General features: G+C 44.3%; 1 protein-coding gene across 4 annotated transcripts in view; it reads right to left on the minus strand.

Annotated features, from left to right (window-relative positions):
- Positions 1–17,619, minus strand: part of LOC142145060 (cullin-9-like) — a 152,283-nt gene that overhangs the window by 12,076 nt on the left and 122,588 nt on the right. For all 4 annotated transcript variants that reach the window (XM_075204535.1, XM_075204537.1, XM_075204538.1 and 1 more), the window contains 2 exons: positions 16,743–16,914; positions 785–890 (listed from right to left, as the gene is read on the minus strand). In XM_075204535.1, coding sequence (XP_075060636.1) covers positions 785–890; positions 16,743–16,914 — 278 coding nt within the window. The remainder of the gene's footprint in view (positions 1–784; positions 891–16,742; positions 16,915–17,619) is intronic.

Consider the following 17,619-nt stretch of genomic DNA (forward strand, 5'->3'; position numbering starts at 1 on the left):
GAGGAGACCAGAACCTTAGAATGCAGTGTGTCTCTATGATGGAGGAGACCAGAACCCTAGTATGCAATGTGTCTCTATGATGGAGGAGACCAGGAGCCTAGAATGCAGTGTGTCTCTATGATGGAGGAAACCAGAACCCTAGTATATAATGTGTCTCTATGATGGAGGAGACCAGGAGCCTAGTATGCAGTGTATCTCTATGATGGAGGAGACCAGAACCCTAGAATGCAGTGTGTCTCTATGATGGAGGAGACCAGAACCCTAGTATATAATGTGTCTCTATGATGGAGGAGACCAGGAGCCTAGTATGCAATGTGTCTCTATGATGGAGGAGACCAGGAACCTGGCATCTGACATGCCCAAATATAGAGAGACTGGAACCCTGGTAGGTGACATCCTCCTAACACAGAGAAGACCAGAACCTTGGTATATGACACCCAAAGGATATGGAGGAGATTGGAATCTTGTCTATGACATGTTTCTAAAATGGAAGAGAAAATAACCATGGTATGTGATATGCCTCTAAAATGTAACAGACTGGGACTCTTGTTATATGACATCCCCATGACATGGAGAAGACAGGAACCCGGGTATGTGATATCTCCTTAGCATGGAAGAGACTGGGACCCTAATAAGTGACTTTATTATGACATGGAGGACACTGGGACTGTGGCATCTGACATCTCCCTAACAATGCTTAGGAGCTGCAGGCTGGAGATCGGAGACACTCTACTATAAGAAAGGCTTATAATGTAAAGCTGATGGTACGCATGAGGTCACTGACCGTGTTCAGCTCCATATTGATACAAGACACATTCTCTCCTCCCATCACCTCTACCTGAGACGGCATGTAACTGGAGTCTTCACTGGCCACAATCAGAACCAGCTGCCTGCAGGGAGCAAACAAACACGTTGCAAGCATTTATTATGGTATTACTTAGCAGGGTACATAAATCTGTTACATTTAACATATTGTCATTCATTCTTAAACTATAGTATATATAATGTTACATGTTTATCAATCACTGCTAGTATAGCAGGTAAAGGGCTACTCTAAGCAGTGCAAGAGAAGAAATATATTATTGGATAAAGCTTGCCATATTCATAAATATCATCATCATTTAATGTAAATGTATTAGAAATAATCATTACAAAATTTTCCTGTGTGTGTAAAACAAATTATTGACACCATCATGTCTCATAGACTGTAAGCTTGTGAGCAGGGCCCTCTTCCCTCTCTTTTTGTATTACCCTGTATTGTTTTATTACTGTTTGTTCCCAATTGTAAAGCACTACGGAATTTGCTGGTGCTATATAAATAAATCTTTATGATGATGCTTAACAAAACAATGACAAAATGATTGGCACTAATCCAAACCAATTACAATAGTTCTTGTTTTTTTGTAAGCAGCTTATTCAAAGCAATATGGTTGTTTTGATACAATAACTTTTAATAATTTAAACTGTTTTTTGTATAGGGATGAAGTATTTGACTGTTGAACCATCAGATTGGTTAAACTGTAGTTGTTGTGTTTATGAGAAGAAAGGCCAGAAATCTGTCATACAGCAATCTGTCATACAGCAATCTGTCATTCAGCAATCTGTCATACAGCAATCTGTCATACAGCAATCTATCATACAGCAATCTGTCATACAGCAATCTGTCATACAGCAATCTGTCATACAGCAATCTCATACAGCAATCTGTCATACAGCAATCTGTCATACAGCAATCTCATACAGCAATCTGTCATACAGCAATCTCATACAGCAATCTGTCATACAGCAATCTGTCATACAGCAATCTGTCATACAGCAATCTCATACAGCAATCTGTCATACAGCAATCTCATACAGCAATCTGTCATACAGCAATCTGTCATACAGCAATCTGTCATTCAGCAATCTGTCATACAGCAATCTGTCATACAGCAATCTGTCATACAGCAATCTGTCATACAGCAATCACACAGTACAACAAATCACTAAGCATTTCAAGCTGAACTGGCCAAATAGCAGCTTACAGATGTTTGAATGTTTTGTCCCTGTTAATACAGGTTAATGTTGAGTAATGTCTAACTTCATCTCTCTGGGCCTGATTCATCAAGGTACTCAAACGCATACACATCTGTGTTTCATACTTTGAGTGAGGCAAACCGTTATATTTGCGTTGGAGTTTGAGATTGAGTTGACTTTGAGTGCCGTATCGGCTCTGTTTGCGCTGCGTATGTGGTGTTTTACGTAGCTCAAGTCCCGTTTAGCAGATGCGTTTGCGTTTGCTTATCCTTGATGAATCAGGCCCTCTGTTACTCATACGGAAGCACCATAGGTTTACACGTGGACACATTTTGCGATCCAAATATACACATGAAGATTCTACCTGTATATGCTGAAGCACACGTAGTCAACTCAAAAACAGTAGTATTTCTAGGTCAAGCATACAAATGCGCATGGCGTGTACTTACACCCAAATCCTACTATAACATAGAGGTGCAGTGTCAGAAGGCCAAATATAGTGGATATACAGAGCTGCGTATGTGTGTCAGGTACTTGTAGCATAAATTGCTTTTGTAGTTAAGGACAACTCACTGTAAATACATTATTCTCTCTCCGTTACATAGTACACAAATAGGGTAATGCTATATTAACAGTGTGTATACATTTTGTACTGTGAGTTTCTCCATTAATAACTAATTGTAACACTATTTTCCCTTGTGGGTTAATATTGTATTTTAACAGTGTGCATTGTTTCAGCTCATTAATGTTACATTAATTTAATATATATGAAAGAAACCAATCATATTTAACAAATAAAACAATACCCAATATTTGGCATAAACAATAGTCCATGTATTTAATACACCTTGACACACTCCCCAGTCTTCAATAGACCACGTAGTAAATCCAGAAAAAATCTGAAACGAAGAAGAAGGAATATGACACCTAAAAGTGTAGTAGTTAGGAGCTAGATCCAGTGCTAATTATTATGCAGGGCCGCCGAGAGGGGGGGGGAGCGGGTACATTTTACCCGGGCCCGGCCATGCCAGGGGGCCCGGGTCCTCGCTGCTAATGTAATATTTTTTTTTTTTTTAATTTTCTCTTATGCAATCTTTTTTTTCCCGCGGGTGGGGGGGGGTTGTATTGGGTTTCGTTGGTGGGGGGAGCTGGTAGAAAAAAAAATACTCACGTGGTCGCGCGGCGCCGCATCCCTCCTCTTCTCCATTCACACTGACTGCCGGGCGTGATGTCATCAAGTCAAGCCCATCAGTCAGTGAGGAGCGCCGCAGCCAGCAGGAAGAAAGAAGACAGAAGAGGAGACAGAAGAGGAGAAAAGAAAAGAAGGAAGTTGACAAAAGGTAAGTAAAGAAATGGAGAGGCGAGGGGAGGAAAACAGAGAGGGACAGTACTATAAAGAAAGGGGAGAGAGAAACAGAGGAGGAAAAAAAAGTGGGAGAGAGGCACAGAGGGAAAAAGAAGAGGGGAAAGCAGCATGGAGGGCGCAGTGTGAGCATAAGGGGGCACAGTGTAGTTGTGATGAAGGGGCACAGTATTGTGTGTGTGGTGGCACAGGGGGCTTGTGGCAATGTAGTGTGTGTGAGGTAGGTGGTGGCTAATTAATTGGTGCTATTTTGTTTGTAGGGTGATGGTGAGGCAATTTAATAGTGGGGATTATTAATTTAAGATGGGGTGGTTTGGGGGTTATTGAATATGGGGGTTAGTTTAGGGAGAATGAGGTCTATTTATTAAATGTGACTATGAGTTATTTAATGGCAGTGATGGTTGCAGGAAATAGGTATTGCTGGGGCTGTTTGCAGGAAGGGAATAGGTTTATTTATTAAATGTGAATACTATTATTTTAATGTTGGGGCTGGAGGAAGGCCTAATTATTAATCGTGGGTGCTATTGATTTAACGCTGGGGCTGGCTGTAATTTTCTAAATGTAGCCATTTTTTTTTCAAAATAGGTCCTCCAACATTCCAGGATCCGGACAAGTCACAACTAAAGAAAGCAGCAGCCACAGGTGGAGAAAGTGAGAAGAACAGGTAGGAGAGAGCAGCACAGTGTGTGAAATGTTGTGATTCTAGTAGGGACAATACCAATTTATGGTGAATGTTGTGCCCAATGTAAGGTGCAGGCCAAGACTGAACTCTTTCTGTACACACTGCATTCTTTGTATACTACAGTGTGGTGCTAGATGTCTTGAAAGTCAGGAGTGCTTGGACATATGTGACGCTCCGGCGAATTGAGAGCCTAGTGATTTTGATGTTAGCCACGCCCCAATGGCGTATTTGCCACGCCCCCAAATGCATGACCACACCTCCGAAAAATTTTGCGCCGACGTTAGGCTAGCCACACCCCAACGGCGCATTGCCACGCCTCTGAATGTATGACCACACCCACAAATGTTTTTGCGCCGCCCTTTTTGGGGGCTTACTCGACTATGAGGGGGTGCCTCATGAATTTGTTGTACCCGGGCCCTGAATTCCTCTTGGCAGCCCTGTTATTATGCGTACCAGAAATAATAGTGAGTGAGTCACATCTATGTTAAGGTCCCAAATTCACAAACTTTTGTCTTGATGGCTCTAAAACATACGGCAAGAAAGAGATAACAACCATACACACATTCCACCGAATGTGTGTATGCGTACCAGATAGAAGAAACAATCATGCTTATCTGTATTACACCCGGTACCGTTTGTCCTCTGAGTTCGCTGTAAAGCTCCAACCAGAAAAAATATAATAAACCATATAGTATAGTATATTGTATCAAAAACATTTTTAAATAGAGTACGCCTACAATATATGCACAAAACACACAAACAATTGCACTTATCCGGAGTCCTATGGTCGCCGTCTCATCAGAATGGCAGGGGGTCCTCCATAGCCTCCCCATATGCTGATTAACAAGTTATTGCTGCCCAAAGCAGGTTCAGTAACTACAGGAATAAATGGTAGATAGGTCATATACAGATGGAATAATAAAACAGTCAATGAGTCCTTTAAATACCTCAATGGGTTTCTTATCTAAAACTTCATCAGGAGGATCAGGACTGTGCTCACAGCGTGTCCCTTGAAAGGGACGTTATGAAGTCTGCCAGCACGTTCAGTCCTCGGAATTGTTTGAAATCTTTTTTCAAGATATCGCTATTAGAGATGTGTCGGTAAATACAGGTTTGGGCTCATCTTGTCGGGGATACAGATGTCTGAGTTTTCTGCATCAATCTAATGACTACCGCCGGGTGTTATACTGATAGTTATAGAAGATAATACACTATCTCTGGTTGTTCTCTCTTTCTTGCTGTATGTTTTGGAGCCCGTCAAGACAAAAGTTGTGCATTTGAGATCTTAATATAGATGTGCCTCACTCACTCTAATATCTGGTACGCATAATAATTACCACCTAGTGCACTGGATCTAACTCCTAACTACTACACTATTAGGCGCCATATTCCTTCTCCTTTGTAAACATTTAACCAAAAAATTATACAACTGAACAATTTCTGAAAAGAGTTTAATGACGTCCATAACTTGCCCCAGGTCAAACCTGATGACACACACCTTTAGGTGAATGCCATTCAGATACACCCCAAGGTGTTCCCAGTGAAGATCCTCTTCCTGGGAATCTGAAGGCGCAGCATATACGTATGAGTTAAAGCAAATCTAGTCCAGCGATATAGGTCACGGATTTTAATATCATTATTTATTTATAGGATCCCAGACAATCATTGTACATATATGACATACATGAATACAATAAATAACAGATACATTAATACAATTAAGCATACTACAACATATATGAATAGTTAAGAACTAGCAAGTACAGTTAGGAAGAATACTAGCACAAAATCAATGCGTGTGAATAATCAAACAACAAAAATTCAGCTTAACATATGACATTAGGGTTGTAGGAGGTAGACAGACTGAGCGGTGGGATTACTCAGTGACAAGCACAGAATTGTAAAGGCAGCAGGATGGAGACAGCAGCACAAACATACAGAAACACCAAGAAAGGAATCCTGCAGGAACTTTGTCAGACAAGAAAAATTTAAATCAACTCAATGGATACCACAGTGTCCCTAATCAAAAAATTGGTGGGACGTAGAAAACCCTGGTGAGGAGGAGGAAGAGGAGGACGCGGTTCAGGATCCATCAGGGGAACTCCGTAATGTTCAGGATCCGTCAGGGGAAATCCACAAATAAGGGATAGACTGCAGAAGTTGATGCAGCTCGCTCATGACCATACTTTGGGGGCGCAGGAACGGCAGTGAAGATCCAACCAGGGGGCTTGAGAAAGGGAGTTAGAAGTTGGACAGAAAGTGATGGTGCTAGTACCTGCCAGAAAGCACAAGTTACAGGCGACCTGGGCAGGGCCCTATACCGTAGTGGACAGACAGGACCGGGTAGATTACGTTATTGCACTAGATCGAACCGGGAAGCGGGTGGGTACCTATCACATTAATAGGTTAAAAGAGTACGTCACCCGGGAAATAGGGGCCGTGGCAATCTGCTGCCCCGACCCCGAGACTGACCCCATACCCCACATTCTCGCAGCAACCAAAAAGGACCTAGGGGTGGAGGCGGTGCCCATAGGCCAGCAGTTAACAAGAGCCCAGACTCAACAGATGAAGGGAGTATTGGAGGTAGAGCGGCCTCAGTTCACCAGCAGGACTGGACGCACTCATGTAGTGTCCCATCATGTCAACACCGGGGAGGCTCGGCCTATTCGGCAACCCGCGTATCGAGCGAGTCCCGAGGTGCTTGATATGATCAAATAAGAGATTGATGAAATGCTGGCACTGGGGTTCATTATACCATCCAATAGTCCCTGGGCGGCCAGTGTGGTGTTAGTGCCCAAGAAAGACCGGAGTACACGCTTCTGCGTGTATTATAGGAAACTGATGAAGTGACGGTGACAGACGCGTATCCCATGTCCCGGGTAGATGAGCTGCTAGACAGGCTGGGGCGGCTCTCTATGTGTCCACGCTGGACCTTAGTAAGGGGTACTTGCAGATACCCTTACCAGGGAGGTACAGGGGCAGTATGCATTCACCACTCCTTTTGGACTATTTGAGTTTACTGCCATGCCCTGCGGAATGAAGAATGCCCCGGCCACCTTTCAGCGTACAGTAGACTGTTGGAGGTCTCGACGATCAAAAGCATTGGTGGTCAGTGGTCAGCAACAGGAAGCAGGACGTCTTCACTTCCTGTCTGCTGATCTGAGGAGTGAGGAGCGACGCTGGCACAACTACAGGTAAGTGAAGGGAGGGACTGCCATGTATATCTAAAGGGAGGGAGAGGGGGGGCACTGCCATGCATATCTATAGGGAGGGAGAGGGGGAGCACTGCCATGTATATCTATAGGGAGGGAGAGGGGGGGGCACTGCCATGCATATCTATAGGGAGGGAGAGGGGGGGCATTGCAATGCATATCTATACGGAGGGAAACTGGAGACTGCCATGCATATCTATAGGGAGGGAGAGGGGGGACTGACATGCATATGTATAGGGAGGGAGAGGGGGGACTGTCATACAAATCTATAGGGTGGGAGGGGGGGGGGGGGGTGCTGCCATGAAAATCTATAGGGAGGTAGAGAGGTTGATATGTGTGAAGGAGGGCAGAGGAGGGGGGCTGATATATGTGACTGGGGGAGTTTTGATGTGACGGGGGGGGGATAGCTACAGAGTTGAGGTAAGGAAAATAGCTGCAGGGGGGATAGATGCAGGGTGGGAGGTAAGGAAAATGGCTGCAGCAGGGGTTAAGGAAAATGGCTGTGGGGGGGGGGTGGTTAAGGAAAATTGCTGCAGGGGGTATTTAAAAAATAGAGCAGCTTTGGAGGGCATAATCTCATGATTGTGTGGTGGTCACATGGATGCTCTCTGTGGTCTCAGCAATCACTAGAATACTAAATATTAGTGAGATGGGGCTGGTAGAGGTTTGTATTTGATTGACCACAAATATTCAGATATTGCTTATATATGCCTGTACAACGGGGTACTTTTAGCTGGCCATAATGGAGTGTTTGTTTTAACTAAAGGGCCTAATCATTCAGGGTTTGTTAACATTTTGCATTATAATACATTTTTTGCACTTTCAAAACAGGACACCAACTTTCCAGAAGCCATCTAGAGGATAACAAAGTTGCAAGAGAGAAGAGCAAGAACAGGTAAGAGACAATGGCAGAATCTGTCTAAATCTGAATGCTGGAGAACACACCTAAACATTCATATTCAGGAGTGTTCCTATACACCTATATATTCGGGGAAGGGGGGCGCTGCGGCCGTATTAGCCTAGGGCGGCCAGAACCCTTAATCAGGGCCTGGCTGTGAAACATATCTCACTGGAATTATTTGAACTGATTTCCTCATTTGTTGGACCTGTTATCATTACGGGGCCATGCTGTATTTAATCCTGTTCAGCAGAATGAATCATCCTTCTATTTTTCCCCTAATACCGTGTCCGAGTGATTTGGGAACCACGTATCTTCACAATTTATACTACAGATTAATATGTAGAGTTATTATATTATATACTTACCTAGTAGCCACTCCTGTTCACTTTGCCTCTCAAATAATCACTGCCATATCACTGATTGTCTCATCATGAAGAGGTCATTGGCACTCTCAGGAAATGTGGCAACCAAGCTACGTTTGAGTAGAGACACACCACATATAGCCTGTACATTGATTAATTAGTTTTGCCCCTATGTGAAATGTTTATATTTCATCCGCAAAAGGAAATCTTCATTCTATGGCAGAATGCCCGTATTACCTTTCAGTACCTTACTGAAAGCAGTCTATAACATCCCTGTCGTCACAGCTACTGTGGTCTAGAATGATCCAGATACACAGAACTGTAACCCAGGCAAAAATGCAGTGATGGTGTTGCATTTAGGTCACAGTGCAATGGGCAGTTTCCAGGGTCTCTGTGTGAGGCATACCAAAGAGGCTTACGCGTGACGCACTCCCTGCATCTGTGCTGTTGCTGCAGCCAGCAACACTGCTTCCGGAAGAAGAGTAAAATTGAGAGAAGATAGCTCTTTATGAAACACGAACACGTACAGCAGAGGAAGGATGTTATGTGTGTGCATTATGCAGGACAATTCAGAAAAGAAAAAAACAGAACATAATGAAGTTCACTGCAGGAAACGTATATTGAAGTCACGCTCCAAACTTATGACTATTAACACTGTGTAATGTGTTTGTAAGCAAGTGTATCTAAACCGGTGGTAGTCAGTTTCAAAATACTGACTACCCCGACACAGAACAGAATGACATGAGGATTCCGAATGAAAACTACAGCGACCTGTGAAATAACCTACTTACCGGAATGCAGAAGACTTTACATCACGACTCCCTGTCTTGCCGGTTTGAGAAAATTACGTTATCAGGAAACGAGACTTGGCTTAAAGCAGCGATGGACGGACCCGCCTGTCATTTATGTAAAGCAAGTACTATGTTAGGGATTAAGGTTAGGATTAGGGTTAACCCTAACTTCTAACCCTAATATCCCTAACACCCCTAATCCCTTAAACAGTACTTACTTTACATAAATGACAGGCGGGTCCGTCCAACGCCGCTTTAAGCCAAGTCGCGTTTCCCGATGACGTCATTTTCTCAAGCCGGCAAAACAGGGAGTCGTGATGTGAAGTCTTCTGCATTCCGGTAAGAAGGTTTTTTCACAGGTCGCTGTAGTCTTCATTCGGAATCCTCATGTTGTTCTGTTCTGTGTTGGTGCTGTCAGTACCGATAATAGGTACTACACCCATCTAAACAGTCATGAGATATGTGTATGACCTTGCAGCATATATGATACATGTACTACAGATAACGGCTAATTATAATAACCTTGCAGAACTAGGTGTAGCGGTCTTTACCTATAGCAGCCGCCTTTCCCATAGAGCTTGTTATGCTCACAGGTACACAGGTAATTAGATGCCCCCAGGTCTTAAACACAGCATAGTCTCAGCTTATGAATATCACCGCATTGAGGGATAGAAGGTGATGACAGGAAATAACAGTGGTCAGGAGCAAGCCGGGGTCAAAGGACAGAACCATGCAGCGAGGTCAGGTTCAGGCAAAAGTCAGGGCCGGCAGAAAACAAGGATATCTGAGTCACAAGCAAAGAGTCAGGGCCCCAGCAAAGAATCACAGTTCAGGAAATGATCCGAAGAAAAATCAATCCAGAAGAAAAATCAATCCAGAAATCAGCACAACACACAGAAGCAGGTCAACAAACAGGAACCGAACGCTATAACCTGCAGGGAGGCTAAGCCCCTCCAGCCTTAAATACATAGGGGGACCAATCAAAACCCAGGAGGCACAGCAGGCCAAATCAGCCTCAGGAGGCTGATTAATTATTTGAGAGGTGTTGTGCATACGCCCGGCTGCCCCTCACACCGGGACACGGCGATTTAGCAGCAGAGTGTCCCGGCCGTTGCCTCAACAACAGCTGGCCCAAAACTGGAAGTAATGTCCCGGTCACCATGGAGAGGGCCGGGACGCAGTCAGCCTGAAACAGCAAGTCACAGCGGCTAGAGGCACTTCCGCAGCTCATAACAGTACCCCCCCTTGAGGAGGGGTCGAGGCACCCCAACATCCTGGTTTCCCGGGAAACTTTGTAAAGAACCCTTTGAGGAATTTGTCAGCGTCAAGGCGCCTTTGCAGAACCCAAGATTACTCCTCCGGGCCATAGCCTTTCCAGTGTACTAGGAAATGAATCTGCCCTTGAACTTTCTTGGAGTCCAGAATTTTTTCCACAATGAATTTGTTGCCTCCATCCATATTGACTGGCTGTGGTCTGTGTGATCTGTGCCAATTGAATTCTCTAGAAGAAACAACAGTATTCAAGATAGAACAATGAAATGGTGGTAATGATATCACCAAAACCGACTTGATACACAAAATATGCCTGAATGTGACTTCACCGACTTAAAAAAATGCAGACTTACCTGAATAATGAGAAGAGAACTATCCAACTGTGTTCTTCAACAGCCCGACCAGAAGTAATAACGGCACTACGTTTTTATGTCATTGAAAATGGCAACCGCGTTATTGCCACCTTTAAAGTGGCAATGCTGGCTGTCATGTAAGGTAAGTGTTACTGTTGGGGATCGGGTTAGGGTTACGGTTAGGGATCGGGTTAGGGTTAGGAATCGAGTTAGAATTAGGGTTAGGGATTGGGTTAGGTTTAGGGTTAGGAATCGGACTAGGGTTAGGTATCGGGTTAGGGTTAGAAATCAGGTTAGGGTTAGGGATCGGATTAGGATTAGGGATGGTCAGCCGGAATTGCCGTTTTAAAACTTCTAATATGGCGGTCACCATTTTCAATGACGTAAAAACGCAGTGCCGTTATTACTTCTGATCGGGATGTTGGAGAACACAGTTGGATAATTCTCTTGTCATTATTCAAGTAAGTCTGCATTTTATTAATATCAGTGAACTCACGTTCGGCCATATTTTGTCTATCAAGTCGGTGTCTGTGTTATCAGCTCTGATAATTAAAAGAGCAAGCTCTACGATGGCGATCCGATAAGGACTTTAACCTGAGGGAGGCCTGGAGCAAAGCAGAGTGGACTTTCTTACAAATAGCTCTGAGTCGTGAGGCAGTAGAAGGAATTCTGGAAACACCAGGAGATATAATAGAGGAGACAGTATTCGCCCTGGGATGGAAACCGTGGTTGCAAAAAAAAACGGAGCTATGCGGGTTGAGGAATGACAAGATGTGCTTTAGGCAAATTCAGCCCACAGGAGTAGAGAGGACCAGTTATCATGAAGTTTGGAAATATATAAGCGGAAGGTACTGTTCCTAGGTCTGATTAGTTCCTTCTGTCTGGCCTTTGGATTGCAGATGGTAAGTGGATTACAGGCTAACCTTCATTCCCAGCAGGCTTCAGAAAGATCTCCAAAAGTGGGCGACAAATTGGGAACCATGGTCAGAGATGATGTCCTCAGGAAGACCGTGTAACCGTAAAATATGCTGAATGAACAACGAAGCCAGCGTTGGTGCATCAGGTAACTTAAGTAATGGTACAAAGTGGCCCATCTTACTGAAGCTGTCAGGTTTGCACACAAAGAAATGAGTGAGATCCTGCCGTCTCAACTGGTATTGGCTAGACTTCCCTAGAGGAGCAGAGTCTAACAGGATGGGAGGTATTCACCAGGGATTTCCGCAAGGGAATTTGGACTCCAGCGGCTTCCACCCTGCAGGTCGCGGCCCTCCAGGGAAGTTCCCAGTGAGACAGATGGGAGAACAGAACAGAACAGAGAGATACCGTTCTGATATCAAATGATAATATTAGCAATTACCACTTAAGAGTGGAAAATAAATACATGGTTCAATGGAGTGCAGAGTATATAGCAGATGATGGGCCACGGCTGTTAAACAGGAGGACAGAAACAGTCAGCGGAGTTCAGCAATGTAGACAGAATACATAGTAAACGTTGGTTACAGCAAGTACCACTAAGGAGTGGAACATAAATGTAAAGTCCAATGGAATGCCAGGTATACTGCAAAGGATGAGCCACAGCTGGCATAGTGTGATGTTGAAGGGGGTCCAGTGTGATGATTGAGAGGGCACAGTGTGGATGGAGGGGACAAGAAGTGTGATGAAGGAGGAGGCACAACCAACAAATTTGCCAGAAATTTAAAATCTTATTACAAAGAATACATATTTTTCATTTATATTATTTATATAGCAATTCATGTTTGCTGTTTAAAGTATTTATTTGTATTACTCTCTTTAGTAAAGTTTATTATAGGATTTGTTTTAAAAGAAAAAGCAGTATTGAATGAACAAAGAGTTTATAAAAGAGGAGGACGCAAATTAATTTTTTGAAGGGGGGCACCAGACATGCTAGCACCAGCCCTGGTATGAGCACCTTATAAACAAAATACAATTACACAATACCAATCTAACATTTCATCATCATCATTTATTTATATAGCACCACTAATTCCGCAGCGCTGTACAGAGAACTCACATCGGTCCCTGTCACATTGGGGCTTACAGTCTAAATTCCCTAACACACACACACACACACACACACACACAGACACACAGACTAGGGTCAATTTGTTAGCACCCAATCAACCTATCAGTATGTTTTTGGAGTGTGGGAGGAAACCGGAGCACCTGGAGGAAACCCACGCAAACACGGGGAGAACATACAAACTCCTCACAGATAAGGCCATGGTCGGGAATTGAACTAATGACCCCAGTTCTGTAAGGCAGAAGTGCTAACCACTAGGCCACAAACACAGCCAAGAAAATACATAGCTGTTAGGACCATTTGATAAGCTTTTAGAACCAGGCTAATAGAGGTCTTCACCTTTAGCAGCCGTCTTTCCTGGACTTGTTCGGAGGTAGTCAGATGCTCCAAGGACTTAACTTTAAGGTAGTAAAAGCTTATCAGAATAAGTTGACCAGGGTGGAGGATAACCAGAATACAGAAAGCAATTAAGAGAGACAGGCCAAAGGTCGTGGGTCAGCAGCAAGTGGGGTAAACTGAAGACAGGTCAAAGGTCAGTACAGATAGGGGTAATTTAATAAACAGGCAGAGGTCAGAGGCAATCAGCATACAAGCAGGGTCAAGGTCAAAGCCAAAGGTCACAAAAGGAATCAGGTCATAAGCAAAATATCCACAGGATAACAGAGGATGGAGCAAGTCAGCACTGGTGCAGTACACAGAAGCTTTTACCGGAAGGGAGGCTAAGCCCTCCCTGCCTTAAACTCACAAGGTGGCCAACAGGAAATAATTAGCCCCCAGGAGGTGCATAATTAATTATATATTAACTGCACACGCGCCCGGCTGCCACAGATACGGGACGCAAAAGAGGCACCAGGACGCGTCCCGGTCGTCACCAGGACAGCGGCCAGGACACCTCCTCGTTCAGCGCCGCAACCCGCATCTTTGGCAAACCGGAAGCAGAGACGAGTGAGCTGCCGTGGCTCATAACAATATTGACATAAAATTCTGCCTTTTTGGTAATCTTCTTCTCTCATGGTTCTGCCAAAACAAAGTAAATAATAAACTCCTATCATACGAATCACTGATATACAGATAAAGGTCCTTGACCAGAAGACTATAGACTAGTTATATAAAAGGTGGAAGTTTAACAAGGGGATGGCAGTTACAGATAGCTGCACATTAGTTCAGCTCTATGCCATTCCTACCCCCATTATCTTTATCTCACAAATAAAGGCAATGAAAATTTGTGGAAGCGATAGGTAAATGACAAGACAGTGTACCCAACCCAGTAATTGGCCCGGACAGTAGAGGAAGAAGTGCTGAGAGACCCCTTGTAAATGGCCAGGGCCTATGCCTGCTCCAAGCTTAGCCTGCCAACTGGTGATCCCATCTGCCTTCATTTCCAATTTCCTCTCCTGCCCACCTATGACTCCATTTTATCCTCCTGGTTTTTCTCACCCTTTTCTTGTGGCTGTGGCTCCCCTCTCACTCTGTCTGTCTCTATCAAATCCTCCTTGTCTGTATCCCGCCTTGTGTTTGTTTCCAATTTTGCATGTTTACCTCCCTCTCTAACTTTGCCCTTCCCTTGTGCGGGTGCATCTGTCTCCTTATTGTGTGTCTATCCCTTTCTTTCTCCACCTTTGTCTCTCTTGGTCTCCAATTTTGTATGTGTACCAGTGTCTCCCCATCTGTCTCTGTCTCCCCATGTCTGTTTCTCTCTACCCACATACCCCCAATAGTTTATGTTTCTCTGTCTCCACATTTTGGGTGTGTTTCCCTTTCTTTCTCCATCTTTGTGTGTATGTCTCCCCCTGTCCCCTTATCCCATAGTCATCCCATCCCATCTGTTCCCCTCCTTCTTCTCCCATCTGCCCCATCACCTACTTTTCTCTTGCCCTAAGGTTCTCCACCCTCATCTTCCACTTCTCCCTTCTTCATGCCTACCCTTCCTTCTCTTCTGCTGGAGTTTATGGTGTGGTAGGTGGAAGCGGTGCAGAGAGCTGCTAATCAGAAATTACTTGGACAAACGGAGGCACAACCGTGTGTGATGCCACATAATTGAACCTAATGATTGCAGGTAAGCACAATCATCTGATTTTAACAATTTTTGCTCAGAGTGTGAATAGTAAAGTTTTGTTACACTATAAGCCTTATTCATCACATTCAACTCTAATGGGGTTTGAGACACTGCCAGTCCTCAATGAAAGTTGTGCACACACTAAGGGGCCACTTTATTAAGGGAAACAAAAACCTTTAATAAATCAGAATGGATGCAGCTTGTACATAGGGGTGGCTTCTACTCTGCACAATGCATATGTTGAAAATATCTATCACTATTGACAACATCACCATCTCCTCTGTTCCCCGACTCCACTGTCTGGGTGTCATTCTTTACTCCTCCCTCTCCTTCGCCTCTCAAATTCAACCTCTTGCCCAATCCTGTCGCTTCCAGCTCTTCAACATCGCCCATATCAGACCCTTCCTCTCCCAAGATGCCATCAAAACTCTGATCATTTCTCATTTCGAATACTGCAACATTATCCTTACTGGCCTCCCCCGCTCACATCTCGCTCCTCTTCGATCTATACTTAATGCTGCAGCTAGACTTATCTTCCTCTCTAACCGCTCCACATCTACCTCCCCTCTCTGCCAAACCTTATACTGGTTCCCCTTCCCCTACATAATCCTTTTCAAACTCCTCACCCTCACGTACAAGGCTCTCTCCAACTTCACTGCTCCCAACATCTCCAACCTTATCTCCATACATACTCTCTACCGCCCTCTCTGGTCGACCAATGACCATCGAGTTTCCTTCCCTCTGATAACCACGTCTCACTCCCTTCTCCAAAATTTCTCCCGTACTGCCCCCCACCACTGGAACGATCTCTCTCATTCTATCAGACTATCCCTTAGCCTGTATAGCTTCAAACAGTCATTAAAAACATACCTGTTTATATAAGCCTACCAGTCCTCGACTTAACAATATCATGTAGTATACCTGACCATATTTCATCCTCCATCTCTCCCACTCTTGCTTCTTGTCCTCCGATCCTTTTATATTGGCTTAACCATGTATAACATGTGTCAACGGTTTGTCTGCCCTTTTCCCTTTAAATTGTAAGCTCTAGTGAACAGGGCCCTTTTCCCTCCTGTTCTCATTAACTATAACTTTTGTTTACCAGCTACACTGCACACCTCCTACTTGGGCTCCACTCCTCCATTGTCTTTGTACCTCTTTCAGTGGCTCTAACCTTCTAGTTGAGCTCATGCTAATGAGGCACAGATTTAAGCTGCGCTGAATATACCCCTTGCACCCCAGTAACTATGTTGAGAGTTGTAGTGCTATTTGTTTACCGTAGTGCACTGTTATAACATATACTTTCTTGTTGTTTGTTTGCCCTCTGTACGGTGCTGTGGACTTCATATGGTGTCCTATAAATAAAGGTTATTAATAATAATAATAATAATAATAATAATAATAATAATAATAATGTTACATTCGGCTGGTACTTGTCCTGAGGAGCCCAAGTTAAGAGAAAAAAAATGAAGTCAATATGCCCAGTCACATAACCGACCAGGCTTCAATTGATTAAATCGGACCCTGGCCATTAATGCTTGATTAATACCTTATAATTAATATCCCAATATTGTACATACACAATGCACCTTTTTCTTGCTCATACATTATATATTAGGGGCGTCCAGGATGAACAAAAATAAGGTCCGATACTCAGAGGAAATTAATAAACACATTGCTGACAAAATCTTACCGGATTTCCACTCCTTGGAGCAAGTAAATGGTGATAAAATGGGATCCAGAATTTCCACGTGACTGCCAGTAAGACTTTGGGTTTCCATCTGTTAGCTTGTAGGCACAATAAGGATTGGAGGAGACTTCTAGCTTCTCCCAACATTTGACTTCTTTATGTTCTGTCTCAGAGCCTGCAATAAAAAATATTTATTAGTCCAAGGGGAGACTGTGGAGGGGGAGCTGGTATGTAGAAGAGGCTTGAGAGGGGAAGGTAGACTGTAGAGGAGACTGGGGAGCGGGAGGCGATCTGTAGAGGACACTGAGGAGGGGCAGCTGGTATGTAGAAGAGGCTGGAGAGGGGAAGGTAGACTGTAGAGGAGACTGGGGAGCGGGAGGCGGTCTGTAGAGGACAATGAGGAGGGGGAGTAATCTGTAGAGAAGACTACAGAGGGAGAGAGGGAGGTGGACAGTAGTGGAGATTGGGGAGGAGGAGGTGGTCTAGAGAGGACACTGGGGAGGGGGAGCTGGTCTGTAGAGGACAAAAGGGAGGAGGAACTGGTCTAGAGAGGTCCCTGGGAAGGGGAAGCTGGTCTGTAGAGAAGACAACAGAGGAAGAGAGGGAGGTGAACAGTAGTGGAGACTGGGGAGGAGGAGGTGGTCTGTACAGGATCCTGGGTAGCGGGAGCTGATCTGAAGAGTAGACTACAGAGGGAGAGGGGGAGGTGACCTGTAGGGACACTGGGGAAGGGCAGCTGGTCTTACAGGACCATGGCTAGGGGGAGCTAGTCTGTAGAGGAGACTACATAGTGAATGGGAAGGTGGATAGTAAAGGAGACTGAGAAAATGAGGTGGTCTAGAGAGGACACTGGGGAGGGGGGAACTGGTCTGTAGAAGAC

Source organism: Mixophyes fleayi, chromosome 3, assembly GCF_038048845.1.
Source record: "Mixophyes fleayi isolate aMixFle1 chromosome 3, aMixFle1.hap1, whole genome shotgun sequence".
Classification (NCBI taxonomy): domain Eukaryota; kingdom Metazoa; phylum Chordata; class Amphibia; order Anura; family Limnodynastidae; genus Mixophyes; species Mixophyes fleayi.